This window comes from Myotis nattereri, assembly GCF_964212035.1.
Source record: "Myotis nattereri genome assembly, chromosome: 13".
Lineage (NCBI taxonomy): Eukaryota > Metazoa > Chordata > Mammalia > Chiroptera > Vespertilionidae > Myotis > Myotis nattereri.
Window position 1 is genome coordinate 45,907,531 of NC_138088.1, and position 22,781 is coordinate 45,930,311.

General features: G+C 40.4%; 1 protein-coding gene across 1 annotated transcript in view; it reads left to right on the plus strand.

The window, feature by feature from the left end:
• Positions 1-22,781, plus strand: part of CFAP58 (cilia and flagella associated protein 58) — an 83,485-nt gene that overhangs the window by 21,081 nt on the left and 39,623 nt on the right. The window contains exons 9-13 of the mRNA XM_081105284.1: positions 1,374-1,565; positions 12,589-12,750; positions 13,425-13,571; positions 19,372-19,512; positions 20,255-20,478. Coding sequence (XP_080961410.1) covers positions 1,374-1,565; positions 12,589-12,750; positions 13,425-13,571; positions 19,372-19,512; positions 20,255-20,478 — 866 coding nt within the window. The remainder of the gene's footprint in view (positions 1-1,373; positions 1,566-12,588; positions 12,751-13,424; positions 13,572-19,371; positions 19,513-20,254; positions 20,479-22,781) is intronic.

A 22,781-nucleotide genomic window follows, 5' to 3' on the forward strand; every position in this document is an offset into this window, starting at 1 on the left:
TAATAGTGCTCAATTTTCCTCTAAGCAGCTATCTGCAGTCCAGTGTTTACTGGCTGTGAATTGAAACTGCATTATCACCTGTGAGCACAAAGGAATTTTGGAGCATTATTATGTAAACTAGCAGGGGATTTCAGAGTGTTTTGTGGATTCTGTTTTTATTGGTGGTGTGTTATTTGGCATCCCAGACTGCCCAAGTCATTCAAAATATCTGAGTTTAATATCTACGATCTGTGTCTTTTGCTAATCTAGAAAGCAGAGATGACTGCTAATAAAATTTTAACTTGGGTGATTTTAAGGGATGGTGATATAAAAAGTCTCTAACTTTGCCTCCATCTTTTCAGGATTGTTGTAGGGTTGGGGTTTTGGGTTTTCCGCCCTTCTTTCTCCTAGTCTTTGAGCTCAATATGGTCCAAAGCTAAGAAAGGGATTGGGGGAGTTTGAGGCCTGGAGAGCCTTCATTCCAGGTGAGACCCTGCACCCCTACCCTTTTCCTCCTCTTGCCCCTTCCAAAGGATTCCTCCCATTGACAGTCACTCTTAGGACATTAACTATTTTCAAGGTTATAAGATAAGCTTTCCTGCTCAAGGATTTCCTTCGGGGAGGAAAAGTGATTGGCCAGGTGCAGAGTGGGGAGGCTGCTTCCTAACAACAGCCCGATGGCTTTTGGCCAAGACAACTTCATCTCATCAAAGTAGACACAGCCTGTATTTGTTCATTCTGACTTGTCATGATTTCCTTTAGTTTCCCAGGATTGAACAAGTGTTAATAAAATAGATTACCCTTTGGCTTAAAGTAGACTAGTCAGGGAATCTCAGGAAGTAATAGATTAGATATTATTACATGCATAGCACTCCTTAGGAAAATCATTGAATCTTTTTTTTTTTTTTGCGTAATCCTGGAAACTGTTCCTTTATTCTGTAAATTTGTACATGCAAACAATATTATTCGATTTAATTTTTAAATGTACTTTTAACACATGTAATATTTAGTCCATTTATATTTTATATACAGTGATATTCTCTAGAGGAGTGGTTCTCAACCTTCCTAATGCCGCGACCCTTTAATACAGTTCCTCATGTTGTGGTGACCCCCAATTTCATTGTTACAAATTGAACATAATGAAAGCATAGTGATTAATCACAAAAACAATATGTAATTATATATGTGTTTTCCGATGGTCTTAGGCAACCCCTGTGAAAGGGTCGTTCAACCCCCAAAGGGGTCGCGACCCACAGGTTGAGAACTGCTGCTCTAGAGCTCTTAATAAGCTCTAGAGAATATGATTGTCTTCACTCATCTCTAAAACAATGGAGCTAACCCCAAATATCCAAACACTTTGAGTAATAGGGATGCTCTGTTGTCCTTATTTTTAGAATATGCTCAAGGCAATCCACGCGACCCAGAAACAGGTAGACCTGGTGAAGCTCCATGAACAAGCCAAGAGGAACTTGGAGGAGGAAATCCAGAACTACAAAGACGAGGCTCAGAAGCAGAGAAAGATCATCTTTCAACTGGAGAAGGACAGAGATCGATACATCAATGAAGCCAGTGACCTCACCCAAAAGGTAAGCCGTTCCTTGATGGTGTGGGTGGAGGGAACACCGCACTTTCTTTCTGATCGTCACAGTTCTTTCTTTTTTAAATTTTTTATTTTTCTTAATTGTATTTATTTGTGCTTAATCCTCACCCAAAGATATTTTTTCCTATTGATTTTTAGAGACAGTGGAAGGGAGGGAGGGAGAGAGGGAGAAAGAGAAAGAGAGAAACATCAATGTGAGAGAGACATATCAATTGGTTGTCTCCCGTATGCGCCTGGCCCTGGCACGTTCCCTTGATGAGGAATTGAACCCGTGACTCTTGAGTGTGTGGGCTAACGCTCTAACCATTGAGAAACACCGGCCAGGGCTCTAATGGTCACCTTTCTGATCGGCACGCTGTTGTAAAGGCGATTTATTCAGATTTCAGCTTGTGGTTTACATGAAGATTTAAGAGGAATGGTGTTGACTGTATAAAAGCTGTCCCAGAGCTGATCCTGGGCCAGTGACATGGGCAAGCCTTATGTTTGGTGCTCTCGCTTCCCCCTTCTGGGCCCCTGTCCTAATTTCCGGGTTCTCCATCTTCCCTGGTGCCCTACTGAGAAAAGCATCTCTCTAATTAAATGACCTCAGATTAAGAGGCGCGTAAATACTGGCATCAGCTCAGTGTGTCACACATTCAAAGAGTTTTATTTTAATACTGTTGCAAACCTACAACTTCACTAGTGATGGAAATCCTCCCATTGTGTACCTGAGTTTCAGTTTCTACTTCTCCTAAACTGCTTATGAGGGAGAAGGCTCAGGCAGTATCCTTAGGCTTGACTTCAGGGATTTGGATGTTACTTTTAACCAGTCATCCTAGCACATTGCGTGCATTAAGCAAGAGTGGTTAAACAAGTATTGTTTTGGTGCATTCACAGATGGCAATGAGCAGTGGTTTCAGGATGGGGGGCGGTGGGTATTGGGGAATGAAGAAAAGTTTTAGCTATGAGGCTGAGAAGAGAGTTCTGGAGAAAAGATTGATTTAATGAGATTGTCCCTCTAGCAAAGTACTGTCTGCTGTGCTATTGCATAGCCCTCTCTTCCATCTCAATGAAATCTGCTGTAAATTCTACAGTGTTTACTGATGCTTTTGTATGTTTAAATTTTGCTTTTTTTTTTTTTGAGTAGAATCTCCAAAATGACAAGGAGGACAGCCAACTTTTGAGTCATAAACATAAAGAAATTGGGAAACAAGCTTTATAACTTCTTCCCATTTAGGCCAAATAAATGCTGAGCAGATATTTGCAGAATATAAGTTTAGAGAAGCACAAATGCATATGATCCGTCCAGCCTCCTACCCCTGATTGGGAGCCTTTGGCATTCAGCACATTTCTTTGCTGACTTAATCATCTTAGAAGCTCCCTGGATTGATTTACTGACTCTGAGAGGACTAGCTATCAGTTCAGGCATTCATATTCTCTGGCTTGGGCTGGCGCATTGGCCTCGGTATCAGTCAGCGTTAGCTGAATGGGTTACAGCAACAAAGGTTTATTTTTGCTCACATTAGTGGCCTTTGAGGGTCAGCTGCAGCCCTGCTTCTTGTCCTCCTCACTCCAGGATGGCTCTGTTGGCATGTGCTGGCCTCTTAAGAGGGAAATGAGTGTAACAGTAGATACTTCAGGGTGCTCTCAGAGCTTCTGCTGCCAAAGGAAGGGCACAGGGCCTGCCCACCCATATTCCATTGGCCAGAGCAAAGCACATGGCGAAGCCTGATCCTACTCCCTGGGCAGGAGTATGATCCCCCTAAAGGAGGGACCTATATGGTGAGACACTGAATGTATCTGAACCTATAATCCGTTGCAGCCTTTTACGTCTCCTTTCTGGTAATCATTCTCTCTCCATTCCTGGCTGCTATCATACTATCAGAGCTAACTGTTAAAAATTCCAATGTAGCCGAAACCGGTTTGGCTCAGTGGATAGAGCGTCGGCCTGCGGACTGAAGGGTCCCGGGTTCGATTCTGGTCAGGGGCATGCACCTGGGTTGCGGGCACATCCCCAGTGGGAGATGTGCAGGAGGCAGCTGATCGATGTTTCTCTCTCATCGATGTTTCTAGCTCTCTATCTCTCTCCCTTCCTCTCTGTAAAAAATCAATAAAATATATATATATAAAAAATTCCAATGTAGTCTTATAATTATTCCTGGCCCTACCAACCTTCGTTACCTCTGAGCCACCTTGGGCAGTGCTTCCTAACATTTTTTTGCATCACAACACTCATAGAAAACAAAGCCTATGGCATGTGGAAATAAGGAGGATGAGACAGGGCTGGAGGGGATTCACCCAAGGATGATACCTGCCCAGGTCCTGGTGGGTAGAGTGAATCAGTATTTTTGTATATACCTGTCACCCATGCAAGACAGCAATTGGTATGCTCTGACTTAAAAGACAGAGTCCAAGCTCTTTGTTCTCCCTAGAAAGTTCTTCTTCCCCTTCTCTGCATGGAAAACTCCTATTCATCCTTCAGTACCCAGCTCAAATGTTCATTTCTGGGGTCAAGCCTGCTCTGACTGCCTAGGCAGAGCTAGTCATTTCCTACTTGGTGGATTTGTTTATATCTCTGGGATGGCAGTTATCATCCTCTAGTATTGTTATTTCCGTGCATATTTGTTTTTCCTACTTTACAGTGAGCTCTTGGGAGCAAGGATTTTATCTCATTCACTGTTTCATTCCAGCATGCTGGTAAATAGTAGGCACCAAAAAAGTGTTTGTTAAACAAATGGATAGATGATGTGTGATAAAAATAATGCTGCCACTGATTTTCATATAGGATTATATATTTTTCTGTTTTCTTGCAAAGGAGAGATACTAGTGCCAAGTTTTGCTGGTAACTTTATCAAGTTTTCTGATGTTTAACTGCACAAGATTATACAGTGTCTCACCTAAATAATTTAAACACAAGTCCTTAAAATATATTATCAACTATAATTTTTCTATCTATTACATAATCTCTGATAGCATATATCAGTTGCTATAGCAACTTGTGTCCTCTCTGGGCTTCTTATCAAGGACATATATGTCTTTTTTGCTCTTCCTCATATTTTTGTCTCTCTTTCCTCCCCCCCCCCCCACTCTCTCTCTCTCTCTCTCACACACACACACACACACACACACACACCCAGTCCTTATTTCCTTATTTGAACAAACAGAAAGTTGCCTTTCGTGCATTCTATTTATAGGGAGTTGAGGGATAATGCCAGGTGCTGGGGATGATGTCATGAAGCTGATATTTTCATCTACTTCTAGAGTATACACTGTCCAAGTTTATTCTTTTGATCCAGCAGTTTCTTTAAAAACTGAGTCCGTGGAGCCATAAGAAATGCAAAGATTTCTATAAAAGAATATTCTTCAAAATAAATTGTGCTATATGTATTTGATACAGTATTATGTACCATTAAAACCATGTACATTTAATGTTAGAAAATCATTAAAAAATGGGAAACAATGTTTACAATATGAATCTGATAAAAACACAATGCAAAATTGTGCAAATGGGGCAAAAGTAGGTTTACAGTGGTTTGTATGGAAAATAAAAACTTTTAACAGCATCAAACACTAAGGCTGACATAGAGCCTGATGCTGAAGTAGAAGAAAGGAGAATGGATGAGAATTTTAAAGCCAACAGAGGTGAACTGAGAAAATCTATCTGGACCTCAACTCACAGTTCCTTGAATTTGCTTCATAAAAGAGACAACCCGAGAAGAGCTAGAAAGATGCTTCAGAAATCTCCTACCATCTCTTCCCCTTCTCAGTGTCTATACTGACCAGTTCATTCCACCTTCCTGCTAGTCAAGTGCTTGTGCCCAGCCAGTCGGACAATTATGGCCAATCCAAAGAATGGGGAAGGCAGGGTGGAGCTGGTGGTTGCCCAGTGCATTCTGGGATGGTGGCTTAGGGATGTGGCAGGGCAGAGAGAATCACCCCTGAAAGTGGGACATACTGGGAGTTACAATTGTCCATAGACCACATCAGCTCAGAGTGATAAGAAATAGGCATTTGGGCCTGGGGCTCCTACAACATCCTAAATGAAAGAATACTAAAGATTGGGAAGTGGACAGAGCTCTGCACATCACTGCATTCCCACCTGTAGTTTTGAAAAGTGGATTCTAGCACCATCCTGTGATTCTAAGAGTTGAACCCACCTTAATAGAGCTGCTCCTCGGGTGCAATAAATCCTCCCTTGTCCAAGGATGAATAAGGAAAAAGGCAGCTTAATGGGGTCTATGGAAAAAATATGCCTTCGAACTAGAGAAAGAATGGCCTCTGGAAGCCCCAGGGTAAAAGCCAGGCTCCGAAAATTCCTTTATGGGAAGATATTTAAGTTGAACCTCTAACGTAGCTGTTTTTGTAAGTGAAAAACAGTGGATGCTCAGAGATTTCTTAAGGTTCAACCTAATAGAAGAAAATTAGTGTCAGGTTTCTTCTAAGGTAAAGAATAGTGTTTGTTTAGCAAAATACCTTGATCCTTGCATTGTTTTAGGCAAGGACCTAATGAACTAGAGTGAGACAAAGAAAAGTAACAGAAATTGGGGAAGGGAGCGGGTGGTGGTGAGCAGGAAATGTGGAGGAGATTTGAAAGGATGAGACCACACCAACATCCAGGAAGTAGGCTGGGCTCTTTTGGAAGAGACTCCTTCCATGGAGGGGGTGGGGACAGGGAGAGGGAGTGAATATTTGCAGAACCAGAAAGTAAGCTACTGCAGTGCTTCAGCACTTTTTATCCTCCTGGTTTTTCTTCTGCTACACTCTTAGATTTTACTACTCAGATAAATTGAGAGGCGCCAGGTATGACATTGTAGATTGTGGGCCACCGTATGTACTCTTTTTCTCAACTGTTAACCAATTCTAGGTAAAACCGCTTCTAGTTAATTATTAAATCTGAGAAGAATTTTACACATCATGCATTTGGCTTACATTAGGGCCCCTCCCTTTTCATTCTAAACACTAAACTTCTGGCCTTTGCCTCCCAGACATTTTACATGCCCAAAAGCAGTCTTTTACAACGAATCCCTCCTTACAACTGTCTTAGCTTGCTGCTTGTTTGCCTATAAGAGTGTCAGGCAAAGCTCTTCTAGACACAGGTTCCAAGAAATGAATAATAATGTGCTCTCAAGGGCTTAGAAGTAAGCAAGGAAAGCAAAAGATCAAAGAAATATTGTTCCCTGAATAGGTACTTCATAACAAAAAGAAGCTCCTGTTTCTTTGATATTTATTCAGTTTTAGACAAGAGCACCTTTAATAGGCTAGAACCCTGGAGAGGAACCTCAATGGGACATCCACAAATTATAAGCTTTTGGTGTTATAATGAAAGAAGTGTATTATGGGTCTCTATTTTTCTGCAGAACAGAATTTGATCCATAGAAAAACAAAACTGATTTGTTAAGTATACTGCTAATACAATATGATATAATCTTAGCCTACCATGGTAATCTATTAGCATTTATTAAATGACTAGATTATGCTATGCTAGGTACCTATATAGTGGCACAAATACACATTTTCTTTGTTTTTATTTATTGTTGAAAGTATTACAGATGTTTCCTTTGTTTGTTTTCCCTCCCTGACCCTCTCCACCCGGCACCTGCCCCTCCCAGGCCTTCACCACTCTATTGTCTGTGTCCATATATGCATACTAGAGGCCCAGTGCACAAAATTCGTGCATGGGAGGTGTGTCCCTCAGCCCAGCCTGTGCTCTCTCACAGTCTGGGATCCCTCGCTCCTTACCACCCACCTGCTCATGCCTTACTGCTTGGCTCGCTGCTCCTTACCACTTAACTCACTGCTCCTTAGCGCTGCCGTGGAGGCGGGAGAGGCTCCTGCCACTGCGCTTGCCAGCTGTGAGTCCAGCTTCTGGATGACTGGTGCTCCCCCTGTGGGAGTGCACTGATCACCAGGGGGCAGCTCCTGCATTGAGTGTCTGCCCCTGGTGGTCAGTGCGTATCATAGTGACTGGTCATTTGGTTGTAACAGTCGCTTAGGCTTTTATTATATAGATAAGTTCCCCAGTTAATCACTATCCCCCATGTCCCACCCATGCCTTCCCTCTGAAATTCTCAGTCTGTTCTATGACAAATACACATTTTCTCACTCAAATCCTCATAATGGTCCTCTGAGGTAGATATCATTATATCCCTCATTATATAATATAATGTAATGTTATTAAAAAACCAGAAACATAGGTATGCCACTATACATTTAAGATAGAGGATGAAACAAGGAAGTGAGTAAATTTAACATTTCACCTGCCTGGGCACCCAGGTTCTTCCTTTCTAAGTGAGTTTTTCAGTGTTCTTATGAAAGTAAAGGCATTGTCAGCATTCAGACCATTGACATCGAGTCAGGAAAAACTCATTTGAAAAGATTATTGCACTATTTCATCAAATGCCAGTTAAAGAGTTCCACATTCAGTGACCTACTTCCTTACCCTGCCTTCGTCTATATGATGTTTTGACTACGCTGCAGCTTTCCAGCCTGTGTTATTGATTTTTATCTCAGTCTTATTTCTATTGGCAGGTTGTTCTAAGAGAAAAAGAAAAGGCAGGAGTAGGTTATAAACTGGGACTGCACCCCGATAGTGCACCGTAAGCAGTTTCTGGGCTCCTCTGAAGTGGGCCTGCAAATGCTGGGAGCTCCAACTCTCTGGCTGTGATAACACCTTCTATATTTGGGTGTGATTTATCTCATGTGTTGGGTTGAGATATCTAAAGTGTAATCAACTAATTTAACTCCAGCCCCACAGCTGGCACCCCACATCTCTGATAAACCATTTTTAATGGGGGGACGTTTTGCTGACAAAAGGTTTTGCTCCTACTTCACACCCCGCACGTTTTATGAATTTTTCAGGACTGGAACTTCTGTATGACATTGCTTTGAATGATTTCCTTAAAAAAAAAAAAGTTTGGTTCTCAACACACAGAACTAGATGGCTTTGTGAATTGTCTTTTCCCTTAGTTTCAATACTTATTTTTTCATTGTCGTTTAACTGAAATGCCTTTGATCTTCTTGGTATCATATTGGGTTCTTATTCCTCCCAGCTTCAAGGATGCAGAAGTGAGATTGTGCACTGTTGTTGCAGAGAGGTGGACCCTGCTACTGGATGCCCCCAAAGAAATGGGAACCCTTTATCTGGAGCATTATTCTGCCTGTGCGAAGGATGATTATAACATCTCCCAGAGTGATTGAAGATTTTTTTCTCTCTGATGTGCCTCTTGATATTCCAAATGCTGATCATGCTGTTTAAAGTATCTTTAATCTATTCATTTCACTGACCCCAGAGAGAGTGATCATGTTCAGAGAAAGGTGCAGTTCTTAAAAAAATATTAAGCAAATAACAGACCCAGTCATGGATACCTTACTCAGGTTTCACATTTACTCGTGGTGGTATCTTGGAAGGCCAACTGCTGCTCATTTTTAAGGAACCTGAAGATATGGATCAAAGACACTGAAGAAGGAAGGGGATTTCTTTTCATTTCAGATCTATTCACATGCCTCTTCCACAGACCTCCTTGTCGCAGGTCTTCTAATTTTTTTTAAAAAAATATATCTTTATTGATTTCAGAGAGGAAGGGAGAGGGAAAGAGAGATAGAAGTATCAATGATGAGAGAGAATCATTGATTGGCTGCCTCCTGCATGCCCCCTACTGGGGATCAAGCCCACAATCCAGGAATGTGCCCTTGACCGGAATTGAACCTGGGACTCTTCAGTCCACAGGCTGACATTTTATCCACTGAACCAAATCAGCGAGGGCTAATTTTGTTCTTTCTGGGCCCCCAACCAAGACATCTACTGCTGAGTCTGTATATATTCTTACCTTGGGCCATTTTCCCCCACACAAAGTGTTGATAGCAAATAATAATAGTAAAATAGTAAAAACATAAAATTGTGTTGTACAACTCTAGACACATACGTTTTAAAAAAGTTTGAAATAGTTCTCTCAAATGTGTATGTATATCATGGTTTGATCCAAGAAGAAGTAGAAAATGTGGAAAGTTTAATAACTATGGATGCTACCAAAAAAGTTGAGAGAAAATTAGTTCCAAAATTGCCACCGAGGGCCTAATGATTATAGAGTTGAGTTTCTTCAAACTTTTAAGAATCAGATAATTCCCAGGCTAACACACACACACACACACACACACACACACACACACACACATTTTGCAAATAAATTTAGAAAAGTGCTGTTCATGCACTTAGTATTCTTTTGGGTAATATTGATTGGCATTGGTGTGCTGATATTACCCATGCCTTCTGCAGTGATAATGAGAAAAGATTCCAGGACCAGGAGAGAGCTTGGGGTCCGAGGTTGGAATGATTGAGGAATACGAAGGCAGAGGCAGTTCCCACAAATTCTGTAAATGCCCAATATTAACTGCGTAGATAAGATGGGTAGGACCACCCTCAGACCCTCATAACATTCTGTGCATATCTCAGTTTACTGGTTGTATCCATTCCCTGATTATCCATTTTATGGTTAAGTCACTCACCGAGGTGATCTTGAGGGTAGGCAATGAGTCTTATTCTTCTTTACATCGCTAGTGCTTTTACAGTGCTTGCCCTAGGTAAGTCCTCAATTACATGTTTATGAATAAATGGGTAAGTGAATTAATAAGTGAACAGAAAGGGATTCCTTTCATTTTCTGAAACCAGCAGAAACATTGATTTTAAAATAGAACCAAAAAGAAGGGGATTGAGTTAGATCATTTATGAATATGTATGCAGAATCCCAAATGAAATTCTAGTTAACCAAATTCAACAGTACATTAAAAGAATCCTCCACTATGACCAAAGAGAGTTTATCCCAAAACCACAAGGAGAGTTTTCTATTAAGGAAACTATTGCTGGCAGTATGGGTATGTGCAGTGTTACAACCATTTTGGAAAGCAATCTTGCAATATCTATTAAAGTTTAAAAAGATATATTTCTTTTGAGTCAGATATGCCATTCCTGGGGGTCCATCCCAGCAGAACTAAAAACACAAGTGAAATAAGTAAAAGGACATATGTACAACACTGTTCATTGCTGTGTGGTTCATTGTGGCAAAACAGTGGAAACTAAGTTAATGGCCCACCGAGGGGAAGAGCTGAGTATAGGATGGTACACTCAACTATAGGGTTTTATGCCAACTTTAAAGAGAATGAATTAGAGCTAGTTCATGTGATTTCCACGAAGTACTATTGAATGATAGAAAGCAAGGTGCATTAAAGTATATATTAGAAGATCCCATTTTGCCAAAACATAAAAACCAAACCCCAAAAAGCAAAATGAAAACCAACAAATTCCTGTATCTGTATATGTCCTAGTAGAAGAGTTGTGAATGATATTACTTCTTTTGACTTTGGTTTACTTCTTTGAACAGCAGGGTGATGATAATGTCTATTTTATAGGATTTTTGGGAAGATTAAATGAGTTACATAGAAAGTACCTGAGAAATATTAGCTATGATGATGATGATGTTCCTGGACTTGAATAGAATATGCAGAATTCAAAGAAAATATATGGAAGAACACATACTAGATTGTTAACCCGGTTACTTTATGAACCAATGAGGGGCTGATGTGGGTTCAAGAGAGAAGGAAGTTCCAATAAATAAGGAAAATAAAATAAATGTATGTTTCACATTTATGCATTTAATTAAAATTATGGCACACAGAATTGTGAATAAAGAAATAAAATTAAAATACTTGTAAGAGGAATACAGCTATATCAAATCAATAAACCTAATAAGAAAAAATGCTATAAAATAATGTATGCTGAAAAGGCACTTGCTAAAATTTAATAACATCTCTCCTTAATTATAAGTCCAAGAAAACTTTGAAAGGTGTTTATTTAAAGATATAAACACCAGCCATCATTGACCCTGAAGGAAAAATGTAACAGCAGGGTTTCTCCAAGTGTATTTTCCAGAATGCTAATTCCACCAGTGGAATAAAAGAATTCTGTAGTGCAATGATTTGGGGACATGCTGCTCACAGGTAGCCCACACCTGAATCAATGAATATCAGCATGGCAAAGATCTAAGTACTTTTTGACCTTTAGATTCTAGGTAAAATGCCTCTTTTTCAGAGGAACCTCCCCAGCTGTGTTACTTCAGGTCCACCCTGTCCTTTTATTCTCTAGCACACTGCGCTGTTTATTTCCTTCCATTCTAGCCAATAATTAGGAGAACTTCACTGAAATGCAGTGACATCGTAAGAAATTTCTCCTTATGTGTCTTAGTTCTATGTATTGTTTAGACCAGAGTTCCAGTGAGCGAATCACTAACATTTTTCTACTTAAGGGATTTCTGAAGAAGTTTGTGCATAAATATCAATTTCTGTGGACATTGGGCCGAGAGTCACGATTATGTAACTCTCACTGTATGGATTGCTTGTTTGAGAGGTACTGGCTCTCTGCGGAACTCGTGCCTCAGTTTTTCGTACTTGCAAAAAGGAGGCAGTTATTCTCGCAGCTTATCTTTCCCAGAAGTGTTTTGTGCGCGATAGAACACAGTTTTATGAAGCCCTTGGAGTTTCCCTGATGGAGTGACACTGACATTGGCATGACAGTGTTGTGATTGCTATCAACGTTCAAAGGCCACTTTTCTTTCTTGTGTTTAACTACAAAAACTCAAGTGTAGCCAAACAGCTAGCTTATCTCTTATCTTTCTGAGCCCTCTGTGTTAAGATCCGTTCAAACCTGAGACTTTATTTCCTTTCTCTTTTTGGTAGTTGAGGTCGTCAGGAGAGGTTTTCAAAATTGAAAGGATTTCTTTATTTCCCGCCCCTCCCCTCTTGTGATCACAAAATAACTGTGCTTAGCTCATGCTCGAGCAGAACTCCAGAGGAGATGAAATGTATGTTTGCCCCTAATCAGCTGGGCTGACTTTCTGTGTTGTGCCTCAGTGATTAGAGGCACAGTCCAATTTTTTGATGGCTGGCATTTCTACTAGCTTCCCTGGGAGAAAAATCTCTGTGTACTGAACTGGTAACTACAGATGGGCTGTTTAACCATCGCAGTATTCTTTCTCCTCCAGGTCCTCATGAACATGGAAGACATAAAAGTCCGCGAAATGCAGATTTTTGACTACAAAAAGAAAATCGCTGAATCAGAGACTAAATTAAAACAGCAACAGAACCTGTACGAAGCTGTGAGGTCAGACAGGAATCTGTACAGCAAAAACCTGGTGGAAGCTCAGGTATAGAATGTATTTATGTCTTTATACTTTGATTCCTCCCCATCCTGGGTTCAAAGCAATTTCTATCATCCTAATAGCAGAATTTAGAATAGATCAAGAAAATAATCTTGTGGAATTCAACTGAAAAAAAAAAAGAGATGAATTATATGCAGAACTCTCAGATTGTTTGAAATGGAAATGACTCAACTTGATAGGATGTGAATATCTCAGTCTGGCTTTTAATTATTATGTAGTATTGCCATTCTCCTGTTTCTAATTTTTGAAGCTGCTAATAGCTGCTGTGACTCAGAGGGGAGCAGTGTACTCTTGTCATTTAATTGCAGAGCTTTGCTTTGTAATCTTTTAGTTAGAATGTTTGCAGTGATTCCAATTCTTCTCTAGTAAAATGAGGAATAAGTGTGTGTGTGTGTGTGTGTGTGTGTGTGTGTGTGTGTGTGTCTGGCATAGTCTTACACATACTTTGTATATATCTCAAGAGAATATTTTGAGAGTTCCTGCTATAAAGTACAGTGAGGTTGATGGCACAGCATACGAAGGAATAGCTCAGTCATAAGTAGTCAGGAGACCACTGTTTTGAAAGGGCCTCCCTTAAAAGTTCTTGAATGTGCATTTGAACTTCCATAGGGACTGTGGTGTCAATTTACTTCACTTCCAAACTCCTTTCATTTTGTTAGGATGAAATAACAGAAATGAAGAAAAAATTAAAGATTATGACTCATCAGGTAGATCAGCTGAAGGAAGAAATCTCTGCCAAAGAGTCAGCGCTCGTGAAGCTACATCTGGAACAGCAGCGCATAGAGAAGGAGAAGGAAACATTGAAGGTACAGCTCTTACGATGAAAGTGATGGACCAATAGCCTCTCTAGTCAAGGCAGGCTATACGCTCGCCTAAGGCAACAAGGGGCAGGGAGGACAGCCAAGGTGCCAGGAGGATGAGTTCTGCCACCTCTAGGTCAGGCTACCTTACAGGTAAACAAGGACGAGGCCAGTGGAAATGCACAAACACCTGGTTCAGCTGTGTTGGCTATCATCATCACATCAGCAGAAGAGAACCTAGCAGGTCAGCAGTGCCTAAGAAGTCCTGGAGCTTGCAGGCTTCCCACAATCCCTTTGCATTGACAACCCAGGCCCAGCCCTCCCACTCTCCTCCCTGGGCCTTCTATAAGGCAATGTTGGCAAGACCCTTTGTCCCTCTGCTCCTAATTGCTGTTTACTTCACGTGTGCGTGACTTTCTGCCTGCAGTATCGTTAGCTATTGGGTTCTCACTTGATTTGCTCTCAACTCAGGTTCACAGTTCACCTTACCTCTTTGGATCTAAAAATTTTGCAGCAACTCCTCCAGGGAATCACCTCTGATATTTTATATATATATATAATTTAAATCTACTAATTTAGGACATTTTATGTCTGCTAACATAAAGATTATCTTTAAGAATACATACCAAATGATTATACCATTTCAGATTCTTGAACCAAATACGTTTTACTATACACATTTACTAAACCTAATATATTTTCCTTTTTTATTCAATCCAGATTTCCCTTCTAATCTATTTGACCAAAGAATTAAAAAAGGAACTTTTGAGAAGGTGATGGCACTTTTATTTTGAAAATATACATGCAGAATACCCATGGATGCTTATGAGCCACTTGCAGGAACTATCTATAACAAACAAGAGAACTGAATACCTTGTTTTTCTGCGCATATTAGCCTGCAGAGTGTATCAGATTATCTTGAAAATGTGTAATCAGATTTAATACACATATCCTTGTATTGGGTAGATTTAATGCCATACAACCTTGATTCCAAGATGCCATCAACTGAAATATGCACTCTCAAAATGGGTTTTGTAAACTAATGATAGGTCTTCATGGAACTAGAACTACTACATTACGTTAAATCAAGGCACATTTGGTTTGAGAAAGGTTAACATGTAAGAAAGGCATCTTTACAAAAAATATGTAATTTATACATTTGCCTGTCTGAGACTTTCATCTCCCAACTCAAGCTTATGATAAAAAATAATAGAAGATTCTGCATTAAAATTGATATTTATATAAAAAAACATGAATACATTTTCTAAAATTTGAAACTTTCCTGCATCTTTGCTCTTACTGTCCTTGTTCTAAGACTTAGTTTTATAGAAGTTATCTTGTTCCACTCTGAAGCCTGTAGTGGAAATGGGTTTATTTATCATTAAATTATTTAGAAGAATCTTATTATAAACATTGCTTTACCTGTGGGCCTCATGGACCCATGTTAGCCAGGCATCAGTATAACTTGATCTAGTACACTACCTCTTTCCTTTTCCAGGATGGCATTAATCCTCATCTCTTCCTTTCCCAAGTAATGCTCTACTAGTATTCAAAAGATTAATGATTAACCCATGCTAATGTCCAAGGTGGAACTAACTGCCTTCTACAAATCCTGCTTTAGAATAAGCAATGTCCTATGCAAAAGAGCAATTTTTCCTAATTCTTTAGTGTTTGACTTCAGTTAACATTGGCTTCACTTATGCATTCCATCACCAGGCATCCACACATATAGCTCCAAAGAAGCATCATAATAAAATAAAACAAAGGTCAATAGGGCCCTGTTTTTTGGTCCTGGTCCAGCAGAGCTGGTGAATATGAAATGAAAGGTGATTAAAGAGCTTCTGCTCCAGAGAGTCTGCTCTAAATGGGGAATCCTGGGTCTGCATAGCTCTGGGTCATCAGTTATAGTAAGATGATTGCTTTGGACGTACTGTGAAACTACGATACCTTTCCCCCCCAGCATTTCCCATTAAGGCAGAGAAATGAGTAACAGAAAAAGGATGCCAGCTTGATTTATGATTTGAGGTTATCCAAGGGTGACTTGCAGTGGTGCTTCGACTGGGTACTTCTGGCCTATCATTAAGCCCATTTGACATTCTGTAGAAAAATATGACAGCTCAAATGTTGAGTCTGAGCCTCTTGACTTTTTAGCCTCAAATTTGAATCATGTTCCACACAGGTCTCTGGATTTCATGCATCTGTAGTTCAAAAACCAAAACCCTGAGGGAAAGGGCAGATTTTCTAGTAACTTTGCTCCAAGAAACATTTAGCTTATTATTGTGAGTTCTACAAAGCTATGTGGGTACATAATCCTCCTGGAAGGCCGGCCCTCTCACCTGTTTGGTAGACTAGGAGATGCCTTTTGACAGGATAATACAATTTATTACTTCTCCAAGCCAACAGATAAACAGTTGCCTATAATAGGTCATCCCCATTCTCATTTAACCCCCTCAAAAGAAAAAATCTTGCTCCTTTCATGTTTCTTTTCCCTTTTAAGTTGCTACCAGGCTCTACTGACTCCTCAGGACACTAGCCATTGTCAGCACATTAGGGTTATGACAGAATGTCAATAGTTCTCGGTGGACGTGACTGCATCCAGTCTGTCCCAGTCTTGTTTCATCAGCACTGAAGGAGCCAGCTCATCTGGAGTGTCTGCTCTCTAGTCCTAACAAGCCCCCGATTCTGTCTCGTCACCTCCCAATCATCCCACATCAATCTGACAGCACTTTGATTCCTGGCGAAAAATTCAGTGGCAAATTCTCTATGTCCAGAGCTGAGCATCGCATTAGTGACTGGCTTCAGGGCACCACATCCTTTTACTTAGTGGACTCTAGAATGACATAGACGGGGACTGTCAGAAAGAGAGGGCGAGTGAGAGGAGAGAGAGAGAGAGAGAGAGAGAGAGAGAGAGAGAGAGAGAGAGAGAGAGAGAGAGAGAGAGAGACACTAATTATTCTCATGGCTGGACAGCTTCATGTACTCCTATTTGTTTGGTTAGATGTAAATGCATGATTTCTGTGAAGCCCAGTGAATATCAGGATCATGTATGAATGGGTGAAACTTTCACAATTGTGGTTCTGGAGATATGATTTATGCCTTCAACCAAGTTAGATGGTGAATATTCCATAATCACCTATTACAAAATGGTATAATTACAGAGGCAGTGACTAAAAAATTTGTCCAGCCACCATATTATAACTTCACACCACTTTGAGAAATGCTGATACCTTGGGCTCCACCTACAACATTGCTTGATGGGTGTTTGGGTGCAGAGCAGTTGTTACCAACTTTTCTGGGTGAGACAGCTCAGATTGATAGCTGCTAAATGCATTAGACCAAAGGTATTGTGTTGATGTTAACATTTGCTGCCAACACCTAATGCCACATCTTGTTTACAGCCCATAAATTTGTGACATAAGGAGACCATTCAGAATTTTGATATATTATGAAAAAACACACCCAGCAATGCCAAACGCACTAGTGGTTTTACATTCCAGACAAATACTTTTACACACCACTGATTGCATTTTAATAGAACAGGGATTTCATTTTGTTCTGCTGATGGATTCTGATCAGCTCTTGGCACTTAAGAACAGGGAAGTGAATGTTACACATCTGGGAAAATAAAAGTTTTATTAAAGAAAGCATGAGCCAAGCAGGTATTTTATTGCTGTCTTCGCTGTCACCTTAAATGATTATAGAAATCGAAAGGCCGGTTCTTCAAACGCTTTCCTAACAGGCAATCCCCCAAAGTGGTAAATACTAAACCAGATATTTTCTCAGTACGTATTTCCTTTTGCTTATCCCTGGACCAGAACGTATTTCATGAGTGAACAAACAAAGTGTCATCAGAGAAGCCCTTGGTTTCATAGTAGCTGACTGCATTTAGTTTGTGACATTACACATTACACATTTGCGGCATCGCACAGTATCTTCTACTGCTTGGATAAGTTTGAAGTATGGAGTTAATGACTCTTGCTCTTCATGGATTAGAGACAGACCTTAGGAAGAGTTGGGGTGGCTCACGGGCACTTACAAATATGGGGTTTTCTAGCATCCCAGTGAGATTTATGAGTAGGGAGGGTGGGGCTGCCAATATTTCCTTGAAAGAAAATCTTACTGCTTTTTCACTGTCATTTGCTGATCTGCAAGCCATTGAAGAGTTGGAACCTTAATATGGTCTTGCGATCTCCCTTGTGATTCTCAGTATGGGTAAAACAGAGCTCTCCTCCCATTTGTTTCTTCTTGTGCTCACCTGGTCTGTGACATCACCTGTCTTCCCAATTTGGGCCTGGATACCTCTATGGCTCCCCATTGCCGACACTGTACAGTGTGTGGCCTACAAGGCCCTTCCAGGCTGGCTCAGCTGTTTTACCAGCCTCACCCCCTGCTGTTCTTTACCTAACACTCTAATCCAGCCACATGGGATGTTTTGCTGACTGGTGAGTGCACCGGGCACTTTAGAGTTTGCATGTGCCTTTGTTCACACAAGCCTGACTGCAAGCTACTCTCCCCATAAAATAGAGTCGTCCCCTTTGGGAATATCTGTTACCTGCCAAGGCCCTGACTGGTTATTTCATCTAAACGCCAGGCAGAAATAGGAACTTACTCCTGTGTACCCCCATGTCCTTTTTCATACTGTTCATAACATTTTGACACTGTAGTGTGGTTGGTTATATTTATCATCTCCAATGGATGGAGCAACCCTCAGGTCTTACTCTTCTTCTGTGTTTGACTTGGATGTGTTGTGTGATGATAGCTTTGGGGCCAAAAGATCCAGGTTGGAATCTCAACTCTACTATGTACTAGCTGTGTGACCTTGGGTGAGTTAATTTGCTTTTCTTTGTCTCTGTAATTGCATTTGTAAAATGGGAATACAAGTAGCTATGCAAAATACCCAATATCATGCCTAGGATATTGTAGGATTCTGTAAGTCACAAATATACTTGTGGAAATGAAGTGAATGTATTCTTTGAAGAGAGGAATTTTCCTTCTGAAACTTAGCAGACCATAACACCCTTTCTCCATCATTCTTATGAGTTCTGTGTAACCTAAAGAGCTGCAAGATCTGCATTTAGTTCCAGGAAGTTTTCCTGACAATCCCAGTCCTCTGACCTCTGGTAACATCAAATCACTGTGTTTGTAACAATAATGATATGGAAACATTATTGCCTGGACTTGTTAATATTTGCATAAGACTTGTATATCTTATTTTTCATCTAGGTTGGAAGCATCTTAGGAGTAGGATCTATATTTCTTTTAATGCATGGTATCTCTTCTGTTCCATCAAGATATTTTATAAGATAGACAATGGGCTGCTATCTTTATTCATTTAATTTTTGCTTAAAATGGTCTTTATTTCTGTAGTTGATGTGCTGGTAGTATTAGGACCATTAGAGGAGCTGGCACATACAAAGATTCCTCCCCATGCTTACCCCCACATCTTCTCCTGCACTATTCTTTGCGAATTCTCCTCATTTTTAGTTGGTGAGAGAAGTGCTGCTGAATACCAATGAAGACCCTGCTACACACATATAGAAAAATGATGGAAATCCCCCAAGGGCACAACTCATGGAATAAACATGATCCCTGTAATGTGCATTGCTGTTTCTTTACAGGCTGTGTGTGTGTGTGTGTGTGTGTGTGTGTGTGTGTATAGATTGTTTTGATTGTGAGAGTGATCAAACCATGTTAAAACATCAGAGGAGAGTGTGAGAAGTACACGGTACATCTAATTCTGGACCCTGCAGTCCTGGTTTGTGCTGTTACAGAGCGAAATTTGCCCATATCTTTCACTCTTTCTCAGGCCGAGCTGCAGAAGCTGAGACAACAAGCTCTGGAGACCAAACACTTCATTGAAAAACAGGAAGCTGAAGAGAGAAAACTCTTGCGCATTATTGCCGAGGCTGATGGGGAGAGGCTGAGACAGAAGAAGGAATTAGACCAGGTAGGAACATCTCCTCACCAGACCCACAGACGTCATCAGCAGACACAACTGTTTGATTTAACTCTTCACAAGTCCGAATTCTTCTCTAAGCTCTTCTACTCAGTTTATTGGAAGAACAGTAGCAGAGGCTCATCTTCTCTTGATTAATTATGACATATTTATTTATTCAAGTCATATCTACGAGTACTTACTGTGTGGCAGTCACTCCTCTAGGACCTGAGGATCCATTGATCAATAAGAACGTAAGATCCTTGTCTTCAGGGAGCTTAACATTCTAGTGTAATATAATTGCTTGCATATAACTGTAATTAATAATTACATAGTATGGGGATTACAAACATATGCTTTCAGAGAACAGGCAGGTTAAAAATAAAAAAATGGCCTGTGTAAGACAGTGAGGAGTGGTACAGTGTGGCAAGGGCTAGCCCACGCTAAGTCACTCAAATGGAAGCATTTATAAAACAATGGGTTGGGAAAAAACGACCCAACACCTATGGGCCAAGGATTATTGAATTATTATTACGATGAATTATATGTTGTACTCTTTCTAACAAGACTGCAGGTCCTCAGGGGAGGAGTGCAGTGTTGATTGACTAGCAAACCATTTCCAGTGCCCCACCCACTGGGTGCGGAGCACATGTGGCCATTGGCTGGGTGTTCATCGACTGAGTGAATGCTGCTGCCATAATGAACAGTGAGACCTTTTGTCCCTTGGTGGCCATGTCCTCCCCTACCTCTCTAGGTCATCGGCGAGAGAGATATCCTCGGGTCGCAGCTCGTTCGTCGCAACGATGAGTTGGCTTTGCTTTATGAGAAGATCAAGATCCAACAGTCTGTGCTGAATAAAGGTGAGATCCAGTACAACCAGAGGCTGGAGGACATGAGGATCCTCAAGCTTGAGATCAAGAAGCTTCGCCGGGAAAAGGGGATTCTTGCCAGGAGTGTGGCTAATGTCGAGGAACTCAGGTAACAGGAGACCCCTCTGTGGGGAGTTCCTGAAATGACCTTTTTTTTTTTTTTTTTTTTGAAAAAGTGTTTTTATTGTTTTTAGAGAGAGAGAAAGGGGGAAGGATAGAGAGATAGAAACATCGAGAAAGAAACATTGATCGGCTGCCTCCTGCACACCCCCCATTAGGGATTGAGCCCACAACCAGTGACCATGGAATTCATCCGGTGACCTCTTGGTTCATGGGTCCATGCTCAACCACTGAGCCACACCAGCCAGGTGACCTTGTGTTCCTTTTGTTCATCATTGAGGTCTTTATCAAGTTGTGTACAATTTTTTATATGTTGAAATTATTGGCAAATAATAACAACAACTTTTCCATAATTCAGAATCTACATTGTGCCCCTTCTATGTCACAAAAAAATGAATTTGTTTCCTTTCAGGGGAATATAAGTGAGTGCAAAAAGTTTTTTTTTTAAACTTTATTTTGGATTTAAAAGAAGAAATTTCAAGTCAAATCACAAATACGAACTAGTTACAATTCAGAAAAAATATTTCCTCCAGTGAGCTCTTTAGACTTTCTTTAATAAGGCAGTACCCAAGAGATGGAACATCAATATTTAAATTTAATCCTGGTAACATTTGCACATTTTTTCTCTTGGAATTATATTCAGAATGAAAAGGGGGGTAAATTTAATTTTATCACTATTTGAAAACTCTGTTTCCTTAGAAGGTGGCCAAATTTTATTTCTCACTCTTGATTTATCTTCTGCAGCTTTCACTTTAGCTTAGTGCGCCTTCTTCTTGCTTTAAATCTTACACTATGTAAGATGTACTTTCCCTTTGGGAAAACATCACCATGTTTTATATAGGCAATTGCAGGAACCAAATAAGAGGTTTGGTGTTTTCTCAGTAACTATCTTTAGTCCCCACAGACTTATAGATGAACAGTATCCTTGACAACCTTGGAACAAGGACACCGTTTGGGTTGCCTTCTTAAATTAATCAAATTAGAAAATAGTTTTGATGTTTAGATGCAGTGAATATGTTCAGGAATAGCAAAGGAAGATGCCACTACCAAGGATATATCAATACTCTTCTTTTCCCCTAAGATTTGCTAGTATTTGAGATGATAAGAGTAATACAAATTCATTGTAGAAAATGTGGGAAGTGCAGAAACAATACAAAGAAGGAATTAGAAAAATTACTCATAAGTTTACTACCCAGAGATACATACCATCATTGGCATTTTGGAGACAAATGGATTCATTCTAAGTAGCTATTGAATGATCTCTGAGACCATTGCTAAACTTGCCAGCTATGAGTTATTTTTATTACATATACAGAGGACCAAATTCTACCCATTCCTAGTCAGGATTGCTGGTTTGTTGATAATAGATTTTATTTTTATTTTCAATGGGAAGACAACTTAATAAAGATATTGGAGGCAAGCAGGCATGAATTCTAATCTCAAGCTGTGTGACCTTGGGAAAGTCACTTAACGTCTCTGAGCTTTAATCTTGTAGTTAAAATTAAACATGAAAACAAACAGAATGTGCCTCCCACAGAGTCTAGTAGCTCCTGCTCTTGCCCTTCTCTTCTGATGGCACTTTAGAAAATAGAAGTGTTAAAAATATGGTTTTAATTCCAAGCAGCTTGTTCTGAGCTCCCTGCTGAGTGAGGCTTATGCAGTTAATTCTAATGGTTTGCCTTGCTAATGAGGGGAAGTTGTATTATTGGTTTAAATGAAGCAATTAAGTAAAAGAGATGGCTTAGTATTGGTAATCTGCACACCCACAGCAGAGGACAGATAATAATTCCGTGTTGTCCATCCTTCCTGCCCGTTTCAATGCCAGCGCTTGTTTCTTCTCCACCACCGCCCCCCCCCCCCCCCCCCGCAACAAAGTGACTTGTTCAATAGGGTGGTAGCCAGCTCATGGGGTACTGGGGATGCCTGAAGCACATTGCCTACTAACCAGAGATCCCACAGATTTTAGTTGGAGCCAGAGCTAGTCTTTCAGCCACCTGTGTACTAGTAGTTATGGAATACCATATAATAGCAAACATCAGTCCTAACCCAGTGTTTCTCAATCCTGGCTGCATATTAGAAATTACCACTAGAATTATAAAACTTACAAAATCCAAGCCACATGCAAGACCAAGTAAAGCAGAATCTCTCTGGGGATAAGGGCCAGGCAAAGCATGTTTTCAGACCTCCCCAGGTCATTCTAATGGGCAATTAGGGTGGCAATGCCCTGGCCTACCTGGTGCCAGGCTATCATCTGAGCCTCAATATCTTGCAGTCAGGTGCCATACCTTGTGA